We start from the raw sequence: 21503 nt of genomic DNA on the forward strand, positions 1-21503 counted from the left end.
TGGTTTCTAAGGTGTGTTCAAATGTGGGATCTACAGCTGCTGTTAGTTTTCTTCTTCGTAACAAATCCCACCATTTCTGTTCTTCCCATATTTCATACAAGCTTTATTGTATTAAATATAATCAAAGCAAGGAGTAGGGTCAATGACTGGTCATGATTGTTTTCGGAAATTATTGCACAGCTAATTGGCTATTAACATCATTCCCTCGTTAACATACATCCTGCCGGAGGAAGGAGCTCTTGAAGGCACTGAAGGTACTGAACTTGCTCTGTTTCAAACACATTCCTCACACATCCACATCTGCCATGGCTCTCTGGAGAGGATCCACAGCCCAGTAGTCATCGTCCCAGCCCAGGAACCAGCCGGAGAAGGTGGGTGGCTCAAAGCCCTGCTTGACGATGGTCACAGGGGTCCTCTTGTCCCGAGTGGATGGGTCTGTCTCAATGTAGCGCTTGGCTGGGGACAGAGGGGATCTCACTGAGCACCAGGCCTGCAGAGCAGCGCCTCGACTGGGGCTCAGTGACTGCGAGAGAGGCAGCTTCACATTGTCCATTTCAACAAACAAAAAAAACACTGAAAGTTTGCACCCTATGGTTTTATCTATGCCTGTCAGAAGATAAATTGCCTGTGTCATGATCAGAGACAGTGGGAAGATGAGAAAGGGATAGTTCCGAGAAGAAAATGTGACATTACCAGATTTCAGTGCCTCAGTCTTTTCTTCTTCTTGGGCATCTTTCCCAATCCATACAAAGACCTAAAGATAAAAATATGCATATTAATTACTTCAGCAACAATCAATCTCTTTATGAAGGGATAACTTAGATGAAGTCTCAGTGAACAGAGTGTGACACAAACCAGAACATCCTTGTGTTGGTGTGCCTGGTTTGCTGACCAACATGACCAAAGCTATTGGTCAATAATGAGAAGGTTTTTGCCTGCATTTTATGTACATGAATTGTAGATCCTTGAGCAAATTCTACACTAGCTTAACATCGGGGGAAAGCAGCAGATGTTTGAACATTTTTCCATAAAACATCAAAATTTGTCTCTGAATTGCCTTGGGGCTGCTTTGTGCTGAATCTACAATACAACAGCACTTTTGGGTATTGCGATTCAGGTCTTGATCTAGAGCCAATCCGTGCCTATTCTATGCTCCTCTTGTCCTCTGTAAATGTGACATACCTGATCCCATGTGTCGAGGAGCATCACATCATCTGTGGCAAGGTCATCCTGAGTCAGATCTCCAGGGACTTCTTCAATCTGGAAAACAGAGGGTTAAGATGAGCACAGGCTTCAAGGGCCACTTCACCCGTACAGGACAAATGCCACGAAGGAAGCTCAGGTGTAGCCCTGGTGGGGAGCTCGGAGCAGCTGGGGCTGAGTTCCTCGCAGCCCTGCCAGGTGGATGTTGGATGAATCCCCAGGGGCACTCACGGTGAAGCGCCCGCTCTTGTTGGAGCACGCGAAGAGGCGCGGCGGGTGAGCGTCCATCTTCTTGTCCTTGAGCCGGGGCGACGTGCGGTATGGAGCTTTGCCTCCCAAGGCTGCCCAGAAATTGTCTGCAAAACAAAGAGAGAGATTGATACTTCACCTCTTCATAGAACCCACATCAGGGTTATGGTTTGGGGAGGTCCTGAAGTGCTCCTCTGGCTTAGGAAGTCCCAAGGGCTTAAAGACATGAGAGTGCTGTTAAACACAATGAAAATACCCCGGAGAGCCCCTCTGTGCCCATGTCCACATCTCCTTGTTCTGGGAGACAAAATATCTGTGAAATAATTGCTGAGGATGTGCAGCTACACAGAAATGATGCCAGACTCCACTGTGACCCCCTCACCTGGCTCTTTGCCCTCAGCAACCTGTACTGGGCGAGCTCCCAGGATCTTCAGCAGCTCCTGTGCTCCCGATTTCTCAGCATTGCTGGCTCCTTGGCCAACCCACAGGTAGGCAGCAGAGGGAGTTTTCAGGACAAAGACATCATTGGAGTTCAGCTGACTGGCAGTAGGATCCAGCTGAAAAGAAGGAACATTGCAGGTGTCAGATGTAACCATCCTCTACACAGAGCCTATTATTTCCAAATCAAACCAGAACCTGTAGTTGAATAAACCACATAAAAGATATTCCATATGAGTGTGTAAGGCTGTCAGATGTGTCATATATTCCCTGTATCCCAGTGATAAGTCAGATTTTCCACATGGGAAGAGTAAATAATTGTTTCAGTGTGTGATTACAGGTATATATGATCCATGGCAGGAATGCCTGGCTATCATTGTGTGAGTCCTGATGGTTATGGCAGGAGATTTAGGAACTTACCAGGGAGCCCATGGCAGAGCAGTCCCTGCTGCCAAGGCTAATCAATCATTAACACCAACTCCTCTGTGTCAACAAGGACAGGCTTCTAGAAGCTGGAAACTTGGGAAGTTACTGCAGCCATAACCACTGCCCTCCCCTCAACTGCACCTATTCTAGGATTTAATCTCCCCTTTGCTGTTGCACAGAGGGGTTAGTGTGCATTTTCTTTTAGAGCAGTGGGGCTCTGAAGTCATGTCCAGGCCCAAATTCCACTTCCATACAGGGAATTCAGCTCTTCAACTGGATCCTGTTGCCATCATGGGCTGCACACACAACACCAAGGCTGAGTCTCCCCCCACATACCTCCACTGCTCTGGTGGCTCCGGAGGTGCTGGAGCGGACCTGGAACAGCCGTGTTGCTGCAGGTGCTGTCTGGCCTCCCTCCCTGGAGGTTCCACCCTTGTAAACAATCAAGGGCTTTCCACCAAACATGCTCATCAAGTGAGGGGGCTCTTTCCCTTGCACGACTCGTTTCTGGAAAAAAGAAACTTGCTGTCAGTTTTGAGTAGCTCAAGATGTACCAGAAATGGCCTTTACAACCCTCTGTTGAGCTGGAATATTCACACAGCACCCAGCTGGGGCCAGGATTTGAATTATATATTCTTTATGGCCCCATGTTGGGGTTTGGTTTCTGCTGGGCTGTGTTTGTCTCTTTACCTGCACAGGGCTGCCTCCCAGCTCCTCATCCAGCTGCACTGTGAGGAATGCAGAGGTTGCAATTTCATCTTGTGTGGAGTCAGCGCCCTGCCTGGAAAACAAGGATAAATCCCAGCTTTATTCTCAGCCTTTCCCCACACACACACATACCTTACAGAGATCAAGAGGAGGTAAGGAAATCCTGTGTTACCAAATCTCTTCAGCACTTCATTCAACATAAAGGAGAAATTCTTTATCCTCTATTATAGCACAGGGAGTACAGGGAGAGATAAGAACCTTTCCTAGATAAGCAGCACTTTCCTGATAAGCAGAGCTTGAGCCAAAAAAGGGAGTAACTACCAGTGGGGGGAAAAATAAAAAAAAAGCTCACACAGTAATTCCCTCCATTGTTCCACTTCAAATGAAACATCCCAGACCTCTGGTATTGTTTCGTTGCAAAGGAAAATTATCCAGGGTGAAATTTTATTTGCCAAGGTTTCTCTGTAAGTGGGAACCAGCAGTGATCGCTTTCCCAAGTAGACTCTCAGCCCCAGCGTTTCCTGACTTGCCCCAGAGTAAGTCCTTACCAGGTGTATATGATCTGTCCCCGCTTCCCGTTGTGCTGGTAATCGTACAGGATGATGTAGCTGTCCCCTCCGTAGAACTGCCCGTACGTGGAGGGGTCCACTGGCACCTTCTCGGAGCCTTCTATTCTCCAGATCTGGCAGGGGAGGAGCAGAGGCGCTGCAGAACGAGCTCATTCCCGGCCCGCGTTATCCCCAAATTCGCATCCCGGAGCTCGCGGTGCTGCCGCGCCCTCTGCCGGGACTGACAGGACAACTCCCATCCAGCAGCAGAACCCGAACCGAGCTTTGAGGCTTTTCGGGGGATTTTTAAACAGCCAACCCTCTGTGGCCTCCCTTTGTCTCGCTGCTCTTGCAGGAATGCCATCAAGTAGCAAGGAAAAGTTTGGAAACCTTCCCAAAGGGATTCTGCCCCCACTGACCTGTTTCTTGCCGGAGCCATCATCCTCCATGCCGTGCTGGGCAGCCATGGCCTTGGAGCTGTGCAGGGTGGCTGCGTCGAAAGGGATCTGCTCGATCTTGGCAACGTGGCCAGAAACGTGAGGCTGCCCCAGCCCGTCTGTCTGGTCCTTGTCCCGCCAGTTCTTGAAGAATTGCTTGAACAAAGGTGTCTCACCACTCTCAGGGAGGACTTGGATCTGAAAGGAATGAGCTTTTAGAACCATCTCCACAAGAATAGCAGATTTATCTACTCCTTCTCTTCTTCTCACTTTGGAGAGAGTCAAGGAAAAGCTAAAAGAGTATCTGAGATGAAGAAACTTTAACTACCTGCAGTGTTGGGGTAAATGCTGGTTTAGCCCAGGAGCACCACTACAGAATCTCCCAGAACAGAGCAGATTACCCACAACAGGAGCTACTTGAGAGGCTGGCAGGGACACATCACCTGAGCCATGGGTGCTCTGCAGTCCCTGGCCTGCGTGGCAGAAAAGTGACCCCAGTGCTTGGGGCTGGCCACAGGTGGGCTGCACATCCTTACCTGGGTGTGCTTGGCATAACCCATCTTGTCAATGAACTCTGAGGCTGTTTTCAGTGCTGCCTTCTTCTCTTCAGAGTTGGCACCTTTGCCTTTAATGAAAACAGAGAGAAAAGAGGTCAGGGTTTTTTACCCAGAGAAGAAACTGTCCCAGGTACCTTTGGCAAAAGTAGAAGGACTCAGCCTTCCAGAAGAATGATGCCAAATAGCAAATGACGGTTGTTTGATCTCTTTTGTGCCTGTTGTGATGGCTGAGAGAGAACAACTGCCTTTCTACTTATGACATTAATTATTTTCTCCCTGGCTCTCTCTGGTACCTTTCCAAACAAAGATCTTTCCATCTGTGCCATGGTCCAGGATGAAGCAGTCATCTGTGCTCAGGGCTGCCTGGGAGAAGGGGTTCTCATCTGCCACCAGGGACACAGCCATGTTCCCAGCCCCATTGGAGACCTGTGAAACACAGCACAGAGGTCACATAAAGCACCCTCTGCTCCCTCCTGCTCCGTGTTCCTAGCTCAGAACTCAGGGAGGGGAAGGGAAATCATTTGAATGCACTGGCTGCTGCAGGCACTATTGTTTTCAAACAGGACACCTCTGACACAGCCACAGTATAACAAAAACATACCACTAACTCTGAAGATTTCCAGTATTTCTAGCAAAGCAGAAACTGCTGGGACCAAAGAAAGATTGGTCCAAAATGGTGAATATGCTCAGTGCAAAGGAAATATCTTCTAAAGCAAATCGACTGCACACAGGGACTGGAGGGTAACTGAAAACAGCCCCTCAAGTAGGGTTAAAAGTCTGAGTTCCTGTACTGACTAATGCATAAAGTGCTACATAACAAACCATCTTGGCAGATATTCACCCCATGGGTACCACAGGATGCTTCCCAAAAAGTCTTGGACATTCTTCTCCACTCACACAGCTGATGGCAGATGGCACCTTCCAAGTCATTGCATCATGTGGGAGTTAGAAAGGGGCAGATCCTGCTTCTCAGGCTCACTGTTTCTAGTTCTTTCCTGTCACCTTCCCATGCCTGACAGCACAACACAATGCCTGGCAGCACTAAAGAAAACTGCCTGTTCCTATTTGCTTCACACTCCACCTTTCCTCAAAAACTCCTGAATGTCCCAGCTGTCTCACTACAGTCAAAAGTGGTGATAAACACAACAGAAAGTAAATGGACATGCAATGTAAGCAACCAAGGTTTCTACATAAAACTTGTTAAGAAGCAGAATGAGGCAGGAGTAGGACTCAGAGCAGCTCAGCTCCTCTTTGCTATTCCAACTCCATGTAATTCTGCAAAGATCACTCCATTCTCCCCAGGGTTATCTCAGGGTTCCTTGTTACCTTGTAGAGCTTAGCCAGTTTCCTGTTGGCTGTGTCAGTTTTGGTCTCATCAGAAACACCTGCTGGCAAACTGGGCTTTGGTCCCAGGACCTGTGAGGGAAAAAAATTCATTACCACCAGGTCCAAAAGGATCTTCCTTCCCAGGTGCTCCAGCCAAGAGAATGAGTAGAAGACAATTCCAGATCAACAGTGTAAATTTGCTGTGATGTCCCAGTGGGGCAGAAGGCCAGGTCTGCACTGATCTGTGTGTTTACACCACCAACACTCCCTTTCTTCCCCACACCACACCTCCCATTCCAGCACAGACAAATGGACAAAGGAATAACCTGGAGCATTTCCTCCCGCTCGGCTCCCTCCTCTGACACGTAGACCTTGGCGCGCCCGTTGCGCTCGTTGTCGCGGATTCCCTTGGCCAGCACTGTGGCCTTCAGCCGCTCCTGCCGGTTGCTGCTGGAGCCACACCATTGGAAGATGTTCTGGGGGAAGCAGAAAGATGCTGTCAGAGCTTGACAACACCTCTCTAGATGAGACAGGACTCGGCTGGGATTGAACAATGTCAGTGTTTCAGGATGCTCAACACTGAGACGGCTTCCACAAATGGGGGAAAAAGCCTTATGGGAAGTATCCCTTCTCCTGCTCCTGGAATTCTGCCAAACCTGCCTTTGTCGTGGTACTCACACTGCCAAGGTCCAGGATGAAGCAGTCCCCTGTGTTGAAGCTGTCCCAGCTCACAGGCACCTCCGTGGCCCTGACTGTTCGCCTGCCTTTGACCTGCAGCAGCCTCTGCACGGTGACCTCGTTGGGAACCACATGTCTGAAGCCAGAAGCCACACCACCAGCCTGAGGGGAAACACAGGAGCAAGGATTCACACTAGGACTGCAGGGAAGAGTGTATTCCCATGTGTATAATATGTCCTGCCTACCAGAAATTATCCCAAGAACAAGATTCACTTTCTCTGCTGATAAAGAGATACTGGGGATTATTTATCAATGCAGGCAACAGGATCCATGTTACCCTCAAAAAAAGCACAACCACGTTTAAATGAATGAAAATAACAACAAAAGAGTGGGAAATAAACAGAACAGAAAGATCAGGGAAATCTCAGACATGAGGAAATGTAAGCACTTTGCAAGCATGTGACCTGCTATCACTTTCCTCGTGCCTTTGGATTCCTAACAGACACAACTCTTGACTGCATGTTTTCACTTCTATCCCACTTGATTGTGATGGCAGGGAGGAGTAACTCCCACTACTGTTCATCTCCTTTACCAAAACATTGCACATGCTGAGAGGGTGGGCTAAGCAGACAGACTGCAAGGTCAAACTCTTATGCAAGTGGGGAGAAAGCAAATCTCCTGGGTAGGCGTTTCCCATTAACTTTGCTGCTTCTCAAATTCATTCCAGGTGCCTTGGGACTGTTCTTTCCTCTGCTTCTCAAAGAAAAACAAAACCTCGATTCCTGGGTTTTTCTGGGGCTTTTCTTGTGTTTTATTAATTCAGCCAAATCTCTCCCACTGGGATCTGATGTTCTCCACCCCGTGCAGTTCCAACTCATTGAAAACATCTGGCTGAGAATGGGTTTTAAGCAACTGGAAAAAGGGCAATTCTCACTCTCCCGGGAACTGGGCAGGATGCCATTTTTTGCAGATTCAGTTCTGCTGTCACCCACCTTGTATTTGATGCCAGATTTGAAGTAGCCCAGGAAGGTGGGGGACTCATGGCCCTGCACCTCTCGGTGCTGCACAGCCCTGCCCTGCAGGTGCTCATCCATCTGCACTGTGAAGATGGCAGCAGCCCCACGCTCATCCTGAGAGCTTTCATCGCCTGAAACATGGAGAAAACTGGGTGTTCAACTGCGCAAACCCCAGGGGAGAAAGCAGATTCAACTGGGATATTGTCAAAGAGCCTGGGGTTTGCAGGCTGTGGGTATAGCCTTGGTATGCTAGTGGGTGACACAGACTGCAGAGGGCAGTTAGCAGAGGAGAAAATCCCACTCTCTGGTCAGCAAGAACACACCCAACTTTCAGGCAGAAAGGTTTGCATGTTACCCTTTCACCTGAGATCTTGTCTTCCCGGTAAACCTCTGCAGAACATGGACTTACCTGTCCTACTGACCAGGAAAAGCTGGTTTTAGGAACAGAGGGGTCTGTACTCTCTGTTGCAGAGACTGCACAAATATCTGAGGTGAGTAGGGCTATTCACATCCAGAAGTGCATTCTCACTGTTCTGCTCTTTATCTTCTTGGGTACCACTGACTGCCCATGGCTGGTGCAGTGAGAGGCTCAGGGGTCACTCTGGGCTCCCAGCTGCACAGGGACACTCCCAGCACTCACCCAACCAGAAATGCAAGTCATACTGGAGGTTCCCGCTCCGCTGCTTGATGGTGTTCAGCACCAGGTAGGAATCTCCAGTGAAGAAGTCTCCATACAGGTTTTTTGGCACTGGGACCAAATCAAATTTCTCGACCCTCCAGATCTGAAGGCCGGGTTCCTTCCCAGCCTTCAAAAACTCCGCGTGTTCCACCATGCTGACAGGCTGGGGGCAAGACAGAGGATGCTGTTCAGTGTGCAGGACACAAGGAAGTATTTAAATTAAATTGCTTCTCATCTCTTGACTTGTGCCAGGCAAGAAGTGGAAAGTTTCCTTTTTTCTCATGCACTGAGTTTTGAAGGGAAAAAAAAAGAATGGGTGTGGAAAGAATCCCTCTCCATTGATCCTTAATTTTCACTTCCAATCACCTCTACTTCCTGGTTGATTCCTGACTTATCCTATTCTAGACTTTATTGTCTCTCTCTTTTGATTTCAATCTCTCTATTTTCCTTACTAATTTATAACTTTTCAGTATGGCACATAAGTGAAGCCTGACGTTCCAGGCTGTCGGAAAGAAACACCTGTTAACTCCACGTTGTACATCCTGCACAAACACAATTTACAGGTTTTCTAAAACCAAATGGAAAATGCTGTGAATATCATTAAAGATTTAGGTAATTAACAGGTTTCTTAAAGCACTTCTGTTCTGACCTGTTACTTTAACTACTCCCTTGTAGGAATTACATTAATTTACACAACATCCTGTCCTAAGGACATTGCAAATTTTGGTTTAATATGTTTATTGCCATCCTTATGCAATATATTAACATGGTGCAATATCCATTTTTTAAACAAACATAATGAACACTTTTCTCTCATATAAAAGAATTCACTTTGGTCATTCTGAAAGAAAATAGAACTCTTCTGTTGTGTTGGCAATGAAGTCTGTCCATCGATCACGTCATGTCTTTGAGTGCTATCAGGTAACAGGGAAGAAAACATTACAATATTATGTAGAAGCATTCAGTACTTTGACAAAGAAGATGGTTCACAGCAGCTGATGGACAAAAGTAAAATACGCTCCGTTTTCCAGGCAGAAATAAAGAATGTTACAAACTAGAAAGCAAAGTAGCAAGTTAGGTACCAAAGTGATTCCAAAGCTGAAATCAGATATCAAAGACGGAAAAGAACGAACTGTTTCATCATGGTTCCAGTCAGCCTGACTTCTCCCAAATTCCCGCTAAAAACTGGACAAAACCTTGACAAAGAGTAATAAGAGAGTGACTCCTACAAGTAGTTGGAAACCAGAAGTTTTTCAGTGTTTAATTGTGATGTTAATCACTTACCACAGCTGAAAGCACAACAGCTGCCGTAACAACATATCCAAGCCCTGCCACAGACATGGAGCTGACACAGTTCAGCTTCAGAGCCATTGTGCACAGAATGGTGAGGAAAAGATAATTGAAGTCCTTTCTGCCCATTTCTATGAGCAAATGGGCTTCTCCCTCCTCCTGCCGAGGCTGTGGGGAGTCCCAGCTCCTCTCGCTGCTGGGGAAGATGAAGGGCAGGAGCCAAGCTTTTATCAGGGACAAACACACCCACCCCCTCGGCAGCACAGGGGCGGAACGTGTTTGTGCAAACAATCCTGCTGGAATCCCAGAGCCTCCTCCAGCCTCCCAGAGCCCGGAGCCCAGCAGGCACTAACTCCACACAATGTGCTATCCATTACCAACAGCACAGCGAGGCTCAAGCGAGCCAAACGTCCACTCACGGCGCCAACGGCAGAGGGAGAAATTAAGAGACATCAGCAACGGAGGCAACATTTTGTCAGCTGGGAGCTGCAAGTTGATGAGACACAGAGGAACAGCAGGGCTGCTCCAGCTGGCAGTGGATGCAGGGAAAGAGACTTTGGAGAAGATAAGCACTGAAAGGATTCGACTGAGCAACCTGAGGATGGGGGGAATACATCCTCAGCTCCCTGAGCGTGTCAGACGAGCAAAGTTCAGCCTATGCTTTACACCTGCATAAACCTCCACACAACACCACTGTCAGATAACAACTCGTGGGGTTGGGGATGCACTGATGGGTTTCAGCTCCTGGGTTCACAGCAGAGCATTCAGAGTCTGGTAGGTGACAGGACACAATCTCATTCAGTAATTCAGTAATTTCACAACCAAGTATTCTGAGGGTGTAGCAACACGCTGTGACAGGAACACAACAGCCATAAAACCTGCTCAGGCCAAAGGAATTACAACAGGGCTGATTGTAGCATCCCAACAATCTGCCACCAAAAAAGAGATTATTCTCCCAACTGTCTCACACTTCAGCAAGTTCATCTATCACATTTTCCAAGTGTTTGCAGCAAGTGAACTGCGCAGGAAACTTTTCCTGAGGCCCTGAGGAACAGAGCAGCCACACAATGTGGAGTTGTGCTGCTGGACACTTTTGCTCTCAACACACCCAGGGGAGAATTACTGACAGGCTGAGCTTCCCACTGTCAGAACCTCTCAAAAGAGGCTTGAATAAAGAGCCAAACCCTCCACCCACAAGAGTCCACAACAAAACTTCCACGAAGGAAAGAGCAGACTCTGCTTTGTGCTTTCTCCACTCTCTATGAGGATATTTTCTTTCCCTCTCTCATGAGAACACTCTGCTGCTCTCTTGTCCAAGCTGACGCCTTTTAATTTGAAGTGTCACCTTGGCAATGTACCTTTGAAAATTTCACTGGAAATTCTCAAACTGAAACAGACAATGAAAACAATGTGCTAGTCCTGATGGTATTTCTGATCTCTGTGAAGGAAGTTCAGAGTGTCAGAGGTCTAAGTCTCAGTGAAAAACATGTTGGAACCTTGACTCCAAGGAAGGCAGCTGTGAAAGGCTTTGGCAGCTGCTGCAAACCCAAACCAAAATTACTGGGTTGCATAACATTAGAAAGAGATGTGTCCTCTCCAAATGGAAAAGTACTATAGACTTTTTATTACTAAATTAAATACCTGTATAGTGCCACACTTGGGCTAATGTCACAGACTGAAAGCAAAAAGACCCATGATAATCTTCTTTGTTAACATCCCACTGTAGAATATATTGCAATCTGAAGATACATGCAGATATTATTTTTTTGAATAAACAATTTATTTAGTCTTCTAATTAATTTGGCACTTTATAAGCCCAAGCTTGCATTGCCAGTGAGCTGCAGCATGTAAATATGAGCAAAAAATGAAAGAGGGCTACAGAGCATGAATTGTATATTATAGAGTTCTTTCATAAATTTAATTAATCTGAGCCATTCCTGAAGGGAATAGGTGTAAATCTACCCCAACAGCTGGTTTGCTTTATCACTGCTGGCAGCAAGCGTTGCATTGTTAAATCAAGCCTCAGAAATGTTTGCTCTGGACATTGTTCTGAGGGCATTTGCCAGCTGAGGTCGCCAGGGCCCTACTGAAAAGAGTGTCCTGATGGAGACATGGAAAATAGGCACTTTTCAAGCTGCTGTTAATAAAAGTGTCCAGCTTGGTCCCAGAAAGGGTGCTGTGCACAGCCAACATCTTATGCAAAGAAAGCTGTTTAAGGCAAACAAGGAAAGGGCTCGGAATACAGGATTTCAGTGCAGACGGATCAGCTAAATGACACTTGGCTGCAGAGTGATAAAAACAAGCACTTAGGAAGATTAGTCCAAAGATTTGAGCAACCATTGGAAGACAACAATGGTCATGATGGTCTCCAGATGTGCAGTAGCACCAGCAGGCCAGGCCAGCCTGGGAATGGCCTGGGATGGAGTCTGGCCTGCAGGAACAATCCAAAGGATTTGCTCCAGGGCACCCAACAGGAAAGGTGCTCACTGATCAAAGCCTGTGCCTGGCCCACAGACCCATGGCAGCGTGGAGCTGCTTCTCCAGGAAAGTGTGAAATTATTTCCGTGGGGCTGGAAGCTGTTTGCTTCAGGAGAAAGGCCCGAAAAGGCAGAGGGCCCCAGTCCCTGTGCACAGCAAGCCTGGCACTGCTGTGGCTCCTCCTGTCACAGTGCCCTGCAAGCCCCGACTGCTGCTGCTTGCACCACCTCTGACCCAGGACTCAGCTCTTGTCTCTCCTGGTTTCCATCCAAAACACCTCTCTTATTTCCACCCTGCAGCCTGTAACAAACTGCTCTGCCTAAATTCTTCATTTCTGCTCGCTCACCCCTGTGGCTGTGCCTCCCCCTCACCGGTCACAGTCACCCCATTCCCTCACAGACTGACACCGTCAGCACTTTGGCTGTTTGTCTTCATTCTCCTTGGAATTTCTGCTAAGGTGCTGCCCAGCTCTGCACCACCCAGCACAACCATACTGAGAGGAACGTCCTGTTCCCTTCAGGAGAAACTGAACCTGGAATCTCTTACTCTACCTCATCACACTGCAAAATCCATTACAAGGAATAATTAATGTGTGGTTCCTCCACATCAGTACACTCTCACATCTTCATACCTACCACCGTCTAAAGCATAATGATGTATCTAAAGTAACTTTCTACAAGATAATATCATCCAATACTCACAGCAGGCAAAAAAGAAAATCTCTATTCAGTAACTGTCCACGAACAAGAGAAAAATGAGCACAACGTTTTTTGGGAGGCACACTTAATTTGTAATAATTTGTGGCAATTCACACCTGAATATGCCCACAAATACAGTCAGGACTTACCTGCACAGGGCTGCTCAGGAAAGCTTGGCTGAATTAAATGAGACAGAAACAAGGCTAGGCCACATCCCCATGTGGTTGTGCTCATTTGCAGCTCCGGCGCCGACTCGTGATGGGTTCAGATAATTTGTCTAAATTTGCTGCGTAAACAGAACCCACACAGGAAGGGCTGCAACCAACACAACATTTCACCACAGAGCATCTAAACCACCTGCTGCTCACTGCTGGACCAATCCCTGCCTTTCTACATGGCAAAGGCTGTATTTTTAATGGATGACACTTGCAGAACATCAAAATAGCTTGCAAATACAGACTGAATTCCTTCAATATGAGAACAGTAAATCTGAGTAGAGACTGTATCCACATTACAGTCATGCAGCAAAAATGCCTCTTGTGTACCAATCCTTATTGCACCTTGGGGGCAAACAGTTCCATTTTTACCCAACAAACTCTCTTTCCTTTTATTTATTTACCAGACATTGCTTGGAGAATATGAACTGCTCTAAATAAATACCAATGTATGTCCTCAAAAAACAAAGCCTCCTTTATCTCACAGAATTCCAGACCTCCTATACCAAGTGCCAGAAGAGGTAAATCACTGCTGTATTTCTGCTGCAACAACAGGAAAACCCTAAATCCTTGTGTTTTGCAAGAGGCACAGGGGTATAATCCTCCTGGCATGATCAATCCGAGGAAATCAACAGGTTGCACTTGCCACAGTAACTCCCCAAAGCAAGGGCTGCATTCTCTGAAATAGTGACACTGAAGAGATCACACAAACAAAAACCCGAATAAAATTATTTGCTTGCTTCAGGTTTAGCTCTTTGTGCACTTTGAACACAATCTGTACTGTCTCACTACCCACATAAGCCATTTCTTTATTCTCTGATCTGCTGCTGACCCATAACAACTCTGATGAATTTACAAAGATTGAGAATGAACAGCACAGGATCACTCAAGTTCTGACAATCCAAAACTCAGGACACGATGCTGCTGAACACAGGAAAGTTCAGCACAGAATCCACAGTGATGACAGCACACCCTGAAAATGGAAATACTTGTTTATTCCTTCAACCTCCCTGCCAAACCAGTATAGAATATCAATAATTCTTCAGTAAACCATTGAAAATAACTCTAGCAGGACTTCAGCTTTGTTACCAAGGGGACAGGCATTGAAAAATATCTAAAGTGAAGGATTAGCTCAGTTTTCAGTCTCCAGACAGCCCTACATTCATATATACACAGAATTAAACCCAACCCCTTCGATCCCTTGAAGAAGCCAGTAAACAAAGCTTATTTGGGATAAGAAAAAATTGGCATCCTGCCCCAGCCATGATGACTCCATAAACTATTTCAGCTCCCTGTATGAGGAGCAGCACAGTTAATAGCACTCCCAGCAGCTACACCTTAACAGAAAAGCCACAAATCTAAAAAAATTCTGAGTTGCCTAACTCACATCAAGAGTCCAGGACACGAAGTCCAGCATTAGCTGTGCAACTGGCAAATAGCTTTTCTGCATTTGTTAAGACTCCTATTAAACCACTTTAGCAAATTAGAAGGCCCAGAAGATTTGAGTATTGTTCACTTTTTCCAGCTGTTTGTTTGCACTATGAGTCACATCAGCTCTATTCTGGTCTCTGTACCTTTTGAATACAACCCACTTAGTAAACACAGAGCTTGCAGCCCCATGCACCCAGGCAGAAAACTTCAATGCAAAAACCTGAGTTTCTTCTCAATTGCAGTGATGTAAACTGGAGAGAATATTACTTCCACGAGAGAAAGCTTTGGAGATTAGACAGGTCTGCCATCTGAAACACACCCAGGGAAAATCTGCTGATACAATCAGCTGGTTGAGAGCCCTGCCTTGAGCATAAGTGAGAGCTGAATCATGCATTTAAACACACACAGCACAGGGATGGCTGGATCAGTGGAAACCATCGACCACTTTCATTCACTTGGGAGCAAAAATAAACCCTGAATTATTTTCCAACACAAATCATTGTTTAGCGCTGAAAAAATATTTTAGGAGTGCTTATGTAACACATAAGATATAAACCAGCACATTAAAATATTACTACCTCCCCAAATTATGTCCAGAGAGAGAGCTGGTGGTGACAGCCAGAACACATTAAGGGAAGCAGTGAAGACATGCCTGTGGTCAGCTGCAGGGAAATGACACAGATGTTCTTCCTCCAGTCTCCAGGTCCTGGCTGTTCAGGGGAAATCATCTGCAACTTTATGCAAACTCTTTTTCCCCAGAGAGCAAGTTGATACATTCCTCTGCAGCACAGAAGTTGTTCAATCCATGATCCATAACCCAAAGAGGAACAGAGCAATACATTATTGCCAGAGAAAGGCTGGAATCCAGGAGAGATGGCCTAAAACAGGTCCAGAAGGGAAGCAAGGAGTGTGGCCTTGCACTCCATGTGCAGCATCAGGCCCAGGCAAGGGGCTGAAAGGACTTAGGTGTTATCAAGTAAATCAATGTGGAAACAGAGTTATCAGAGCTCCCCTCTCCATTCTGTCCCAGTTCTCCTGACACAGGCAGGTGTGGCCAGGGTGTTAATGCCTGTGGCTGAAGATGCAGAGCTTCTCACCCAGGCTATTCCCAGCTCCAGAGCCAGCAGCACAAGCCATGGGAGAAGCACAGCCCTGGAATGCCCGGAGCACCAGCTCCCATCCCGCCGGGCACAGCCACAAGAGGGCAATGCTAGAAACACACATGCCAAAATCATCCCTTCTTCCTCGCAGCCAAGTGATTAACAGAAGAGGGTTTAATCTGATTTCATTTCAAGCAGGATTCAGGCTTTGGTGTGGAGGAACCACGAGCATTGTCAGAGCAGACAGCCTGACAGAAGGGAAAGTCCTCACGGTGTCAGTGCTCCCTGCAGCAGCCTCCGTCCATCTTGAGAGATCCCGGGATGATTCATTTCCTCCAGTGTTTTAAAGATGCTGTTTTGAATTGTAGCTGTACTTTTACTGCATGTGGAAACACTGAGTAAATAACATATGTTTAAACTTTGGGTTTGGACAGTGTCCCACTGCCTGCCTGCCCTAATACAGACAAACAGTTATTTTTCCTGCTCCAGTTGTGCTGGGACTTAGCTGAGAGCGATTCCAACTCTCCAGGTTCTCAGTGGGAGGTGAATGAGAAACAAAAAAGGGAAAAGGAAAGACTAAATCCATAGGCGATAGTCAGAAAAAAACACTTTGAAACAGGTAAAAGGAAAAAACCCATAAATCTTCAGAGTCCATACCATTTAACCCTTCCATCCAGACACCATCACATCCCAAATTTTGATCACAAAAGCCTGACAACCTGGCTTGAATATCCTGACTGTGGATGCAGCTGCTCACCAAGTCCCAAAGTGGGGAAAGCTAAATGAACCAAACTAAAGGTTGTACTCCAGAAAGCAGTCTGAGATCCCCAGAACACCAACCAAATCAACCACTCCTAACACCAGGCACCACCAGGCTCCCTCGGCTGAGTGTCCCCAATCCAGCACAGCTATTCCAAGCTGGCATTTCCAGACAGCCCAGCACTGCAAAGCACTCCAGAGCTCTATTTAACTCCTCTAATGTCAGAGCTCTATTTAACCTTGCAAATGCATCATCAGTGGATAATCGGAGATAAATACCTGGCCGTCCTGCTGAGACAGGCTGCTACTGCCTTTCCTAACTTCTCTGTCCACACTTTCCTTTCCTGAGCAGGTGTGAAGTGTTGAGTTGACATTTAATGAACACTGTCAGATGAAATCACTGATTTCATTTATGACAGGATTGCTCAGTGCCACATTATCAGGCAGCTCCATCCCAGTGCCCTGGATACACTCCTGGATCAGCAGGGTGCACTCACTGATGGACACAGCCGGCCCTGTGCTGAGGCATTCCCAGCATTTCCCTGCTGCCCTGGGCACATTCCAGCAGTGCAGCTGGAGCTGGAGGGTATGAACACCCTGCTGCACAGACAGAGGCACCCAGCAGTGTCTGACAGCTGATAAGAGGCCTGATGAATCTGCTGTGGCAATTGGTACAGTTTGCTATCAGGGTGTAGGACACAGTGTAAATATTGAAAATCTGCCAACGGCTGTGACTTACTGGGAAGCAGAGATGATGCAGAGGCAAAACCTCTGAAATCCAGGCCTGGTGCACTCAGAGTGCTCAGACACTCCCACCACCAGCTCATTTACCTTTCTTCTCCTTACTGAGATATCCAAATGAACCCTCAAGTCAGAAATCCTTGGTCACAACACTTCCCGACTGTCAGTCACAGACAGGACAGACCCGAGGAAAGCTGCCTGAGCACTTTTCCATTCTCTTCTTTGTGCAAACATCTGCTGTGAGACAGAGCTGAACCAGCATGACAGCTCTGCTGTGCCCCAGGGCTGTCTCCGGCTGCATTCCCTTTTCCCACTGCTCTGTGGAGCCTCTTGCAGTAAAACACTTCCCGAGCTGCCAAACCCCAGTTTTCAGCTCAATAGCTGTGCACTATCCCCACCTAGGGAGCTTGTGTCTGACACACAAAAAATAGTTCCTGCATGGCTCATAGCTGAGAGCTCCAGCAAGTTTAGCTTTTATGGGAAAAGAATTAATCATCCAGAGCATTTCTTTCTGATTCCCTTAGGCTTCTTAATGTCTGAAGTGATTAATTAATGATTAAGAGACTGAAAAGACACACACTCGAACTAATGCTGTGAGAAGGAGAACAAATGAAGTGACAGAGGTACACAAGGAGCTGCACAAAAGCTTCGCAAAAAAAGATAACTTGAGGTTTTCTCCCAAATGCAAAACCTCAGTGACTTTTGAAAGCCATGGCACAAGACATCTTTTGAGTCTTGAATTTAAAAAGTTCCAAAAGAGATTAGAAGATGACATATGAAATAACAATATATATCATTTTCTTTCCAGTTGAAATTGTTAGAAGGGATATCAAAGACCTGGTCTGAGGAAACAGACAATAGCTAACCAACAGAAATAATACACAGCTTGTTACAGACAAAATGCCCATATCAGAATCTTCTGCCTTTCAGGAAAAACATTTGATAGTAATCAGGCAGAGGCAGAGAACTTGATTATTCACATGATAATTCCCGAGTGCTGTGGAAGAGAACAGCAAACAAGAGCAGCTGCTTCTCTCTGGACAGTAGTTACTGTGCCCAAGCTGCTTCATATCTGTGTTTAGCCATGTTCTGCTTTACTGCAACCAAGCTGCAACACTCGATCACTTCAGCTTCAAAAATTTTAAAAAGTTTCTTTCGGTCTCCAGATTCTAAAGTAAAACAGGGAAATAGTTGGTTTGTGAAGCTGCACATTTCTGTCCAAAATCCTCTTTCCCATACATGCCATTCAGTAGCAACACTAATGTCTGGGACTGGGATTAAAATGGAAAGCTTGTATTTGTAAGAGAGCTGAAAGCAAATATAAATCCTGAGCACTAAATACGTCACGGGGTTATTTTAAAAATGGTTTTGTTCCCACTGGAATTCTGTAAAACACCCAACCTACAAAAAGAAGTTATTTTGTCATTATTTGGGATGGGGGAAAGCATTGGCTCAGTCTGGGTCAGCAGCTGAACCTGCTGCTCCTTGTCCCCAAGGAAGGTCCCTATCCCTTCCCTGGCACAGGGACACTGCTGCCCACACCACCAGCTCAGGACGTGGCTGCAGCACTCCCAGACTTATATAAAGCACCACAAAACCAGCCCTGTAATGGAACACATCAGGCAGCCTTTTAGCTAGAGCTGGCAGCAATCCCCTCTGGTGACATTATCAGAGCCATGAACCTGGATTGCTGAGTGCTCCCATCCCTGCTTTGGTGATGAAAGGAACAAATTCACAACGAATTGGATTCGTGCCTGTAAAATCCAAATTAAACTAGTACCAGCAGTAGCATTTTTGCTTTGTCACCCTTTCAACATTCAGAAGCAGCCAAAGATTGATGGCTGGTTCAATTTCCCCACTGTTTTCCCCATAACACTGGAATTTCATCCAGCCAGAGAAAGCCTCCACTCTGCCAAGAGCAGGAGTCATTCCCCTGGGGACACTGCAGGTACTCAGCTCTCACTAAAGCCCATCTAAACTCTCAAACAACTGCTGGAAAATCTCTCCTTGTGTTCAAACATTTAACATTTCAGAAGCTCACCATCCACCCATGTCACCAAGGAGGTGTAACTAAAATTCCTACTGTCTTCATGCTGAATTCCACTGAAATCCTCAGAGCTGGACTTTGCACCACTCCAGCAAGTCTGGTGATGGCACAGATGAGCACTGACACTGCAGGCTGGTGCCTGAGCACAGGCCAGCATTCCCATTATCCGCTCTGGAGACAGACAGCCTGAAGCCACAGCAAGGCCAGGGAGTGGGGCGGTGGGGAGGCAGCGGCAATGCCAGCAGCACCCATCTATGGAGCAGATGTTAAACAGAGCTGACTTCTGCTTCTCTCTGCTCCTGCACAGGCTAAGCTTCCAGCTCCCACCTCTCTCTGGTAGATACTATGGAATAAACTGTCTCATGGCCAAGAGAAACCAGTTGCAATAGCCAAGGCTGTGTGAGACCCATTCCTCAGCACTCGGGTTTCGCTTCGTTTTTCCAGATGGATGTTATAAGGTATTCTGTAAAACAGTTTGAGAAACCCCATGGAGGAGAGGCATTTAAGGAACCCCCACCCCCTCTGAGTCCAGAGCAGGACACCCTGAGCTGAGCCATGCTATACTCCCACAAAGGAAATAAAGGAAATTTTTGTTTTTGCTGATAAACTTGCATCATGCAGAGTTGGTAGTGGAAAATGGAAATTGTAATGATCAGTAAGAAAAATAAGAGACTTAAGGGGAAACAATGCTAGTATCATCCTTGTTAGCAAAGTCGGATTTTTTACATCCAAAAGCAAATAACATTCAAAGCAGTTTTATTCCAAGAGGGATCTACTTACTAATGAGGCCTCCTTGAAACAAGTCATCCCCATAACTTTTTTTTTAAACACTCTTCCTAGGAAACATTTTAAATATGTTTTCAGTGTCTACATTTTTTGAATTTCTATTCAAACAGAGCTTTCAAACATTGTTCCCCAAGGCAAAGAACAAAACAAACAAGCCCCCACTGTTCCCATCACCACTCGCACTGCTTTCCCCGGAGTTCACAGGCGCACCGGGTTCGCGGGGGGCTCCTCCGGCCCCCAGCCCCGCCGGACGGGAACTGCTCCTCGGCGGCAGCGCCCCTCGGATCCCGGCACAGCCCGGCAGATCGTCGCAGATGCCGCAGGAAACGCCCCGGCACGGGTCCCGGGACCCCGACCGCCTCCCTCCGTCCCCCCGAGCCCCCGTTCCCTCCGCCCGGCCGTGCGGCGAAGAGCCGGGCGAACCCCGGCAGCCGCTCCCGGCCCTACCTGGTGCTGGCACTCCGGGCAGAGGCAGCTGCGGGGCCGGGCAGGGCAGGGCCGGGCACAGCCGGGCAGCCCCAGGGGCGGAACACGGCGCGCCCCCGCCTCCGCCCGCCGCCCTCCGCCCGCCTCCCTGGGCGCGGCTGCGGCACCGCCGGGACACCGGCACGGGCACAGGGACGCGGGCACGGGCACAGGGACACCGGCACCGCCGGGACACCGGCACAGGCACAGGGACACGGGCACAGGGACACGGGCACAGGGACACCGGCACCGCCGGGACACGGGCACAGGGACACCGGCACGGTTCACCTGGGCACGGGTACACCGGGTACCGGGCCCCTGGGCTCAGTTCACCTGGGCGCAGGGACCCCTCAGCAGTGAGGCCAGAGGCGATGCTGGTGCCTCCCGTGCCCTCCTGGCCTCAGTGTCCCCGGAGCTGTCCAGGCCCTCGGCCACCGCCGTGCTCCCCCAGTCCCCGCACGGTCAGGTCTCTCCTGCCCTTCGGCTGCACCACGAAACCCCTGCTGCCCGGGCTGGGGAGGCTGTGGGACAGGGGTGCCAAGGCACATCATCCCGGGAAGTGCTCACCAACAAGGCTAGGGAATGCTCGGAGCTCCCTGCTCTCCTCTCCCTGCAGGCCTCGTGTCTCCCTGCCGCTCCCAAGGGAACAAGGAGGGTGTTGAGGCTCCGAACAAAGCCTCCCTTCACTCCCATGCCGTGGGAGGCTCAGGCTGTGTCCCCTGTGCCGAGGCAGCAAGGCCGGGTGACTCGAGCCTCAAACTCAGCAACAGTAGGAGCTGAAGGCAAAGCAAGCACTGAGCACACACAGGGACAATGCCTCTGCCCAGGACCCTTGAGGGTGACAAGCTGCTTTTCTCTGAGCTCTGGTTTGCTCATTTCCAGCTCTACGTGGCCACAGCCTCTCTCCCCAACTCGTACTTTTCCACTTTTCTTCCAAATCTTTAACTCGAGTGTCAAGGTTTGTTCTCTTCTCTGGATGTTACTAGCCTTTTCCTGGCTTTATCCCTGGCAGATTGATTTTCTGTTTAGCTGGGATTTTCCTTGTGGTGTGGAAGACCTTGTACTAACTGGCAAATATTTCCCTGTTTCTTAATATATTGCTCACAGCTGATGGGATAAGTTTGCTTCTGCCACATCTCCCCGCCTCTTCAATCCCAGATAATGTTTTAATGATTTGTTATATGAATTTCATTGCTCATTTTTATAACTTTCATGGAGGTATTGGTAT

At 47.7% G+C, this 21503-nt stretch overlaps 1 protein-coding gene across 2 annotated transcripts; it reads right to left on the reverse strand.

Annotated features, from left to right (window-relative positions):
* Nucleotides 1–73: 73 nt before the first annotated feature.
* Nucleotides 74–20280, reverse strand: GSN (gelsolin). Of its 2 annotated transcripts, none has more exons than XM_085076776.1 (17): nt 20258–20280; nt 8227–8428; nt 7563–7717; nt 6571–6732; nt 6219–6368; nt 5893–5982; nt 4860–4992; nt 4546–4634; nt 3992–4207; nt 3573–3706; nt 3007–3097; nt 2653–2823; nt 1835–2009; nt 1435–1559; nt 1183–1260; nt 694–754; nt 74–456 (listed from the first exon to the last, which is right to left on the reverse strand). In XM_085076776.1, the coding sequence occupies exons 2-17, from the start codon at nt 8417–8419 to the stop codon at nt 287–289; spliced, it is 2193 nt and encodes a 730-aa protein (XP_084932902.1). In that variant the 5' UTR covers nt 8420–8428; nt 20258–20280; the 3' UTR covers nt 74–286. The 2 variants fall into 2 exon arrangements, with proteins under 2 accessions (XP_084932902.1, XP_084932903.1); XM_085076777.1 differs by lacking the exon at nt 20258–20280 and adding an exon at nt 9550–9731.
* Between the last annotated feature and the right edge of the window lie 1223 nt (nt 20281–21503).

This window comes from Lichenostomus cassidix, chromosome 17, assembly GCF_008360975.1.
Source record: "Lichenostomus cassidix isolate B80296 chromosome 17, HeHo_3.0, whole genome shotgun sequence".
In the NCBI taxonomy this organism is placed as follows: domain Eukaryota; kingdom Metazoa; phylum Chordata; class Aves; order Passeriformes; family Meliphagidae; genus Lichenostomus; species Lichenostomus cassidix.

Excerpts from the sequence above, each read along its gene's own strand:
- GSN (XM_085076777.1), bottom strand. The coding sequence starts at position 9,684 with ATGGGCAGAAAGGACTTCAATTATCTTTTCCTCACCATTCTGTGCACA. Across the intron at positions 5,983-6,218 it reads AGCGGGAGGAAATGCTCCAG|GTCCTGGGACCAAAGCCCAG; the intron begins GTTATTCCTTTG and ends TTTCCCTCACAG. Across the intron at positions 3,707-3,991 it reads ATGGCTCCGGCAAGAAACAG|ATCTGGAGAATAGAAGGCTC; the intron begins GTCAGTGGGGGC and ends CTCCCCTGCCAG.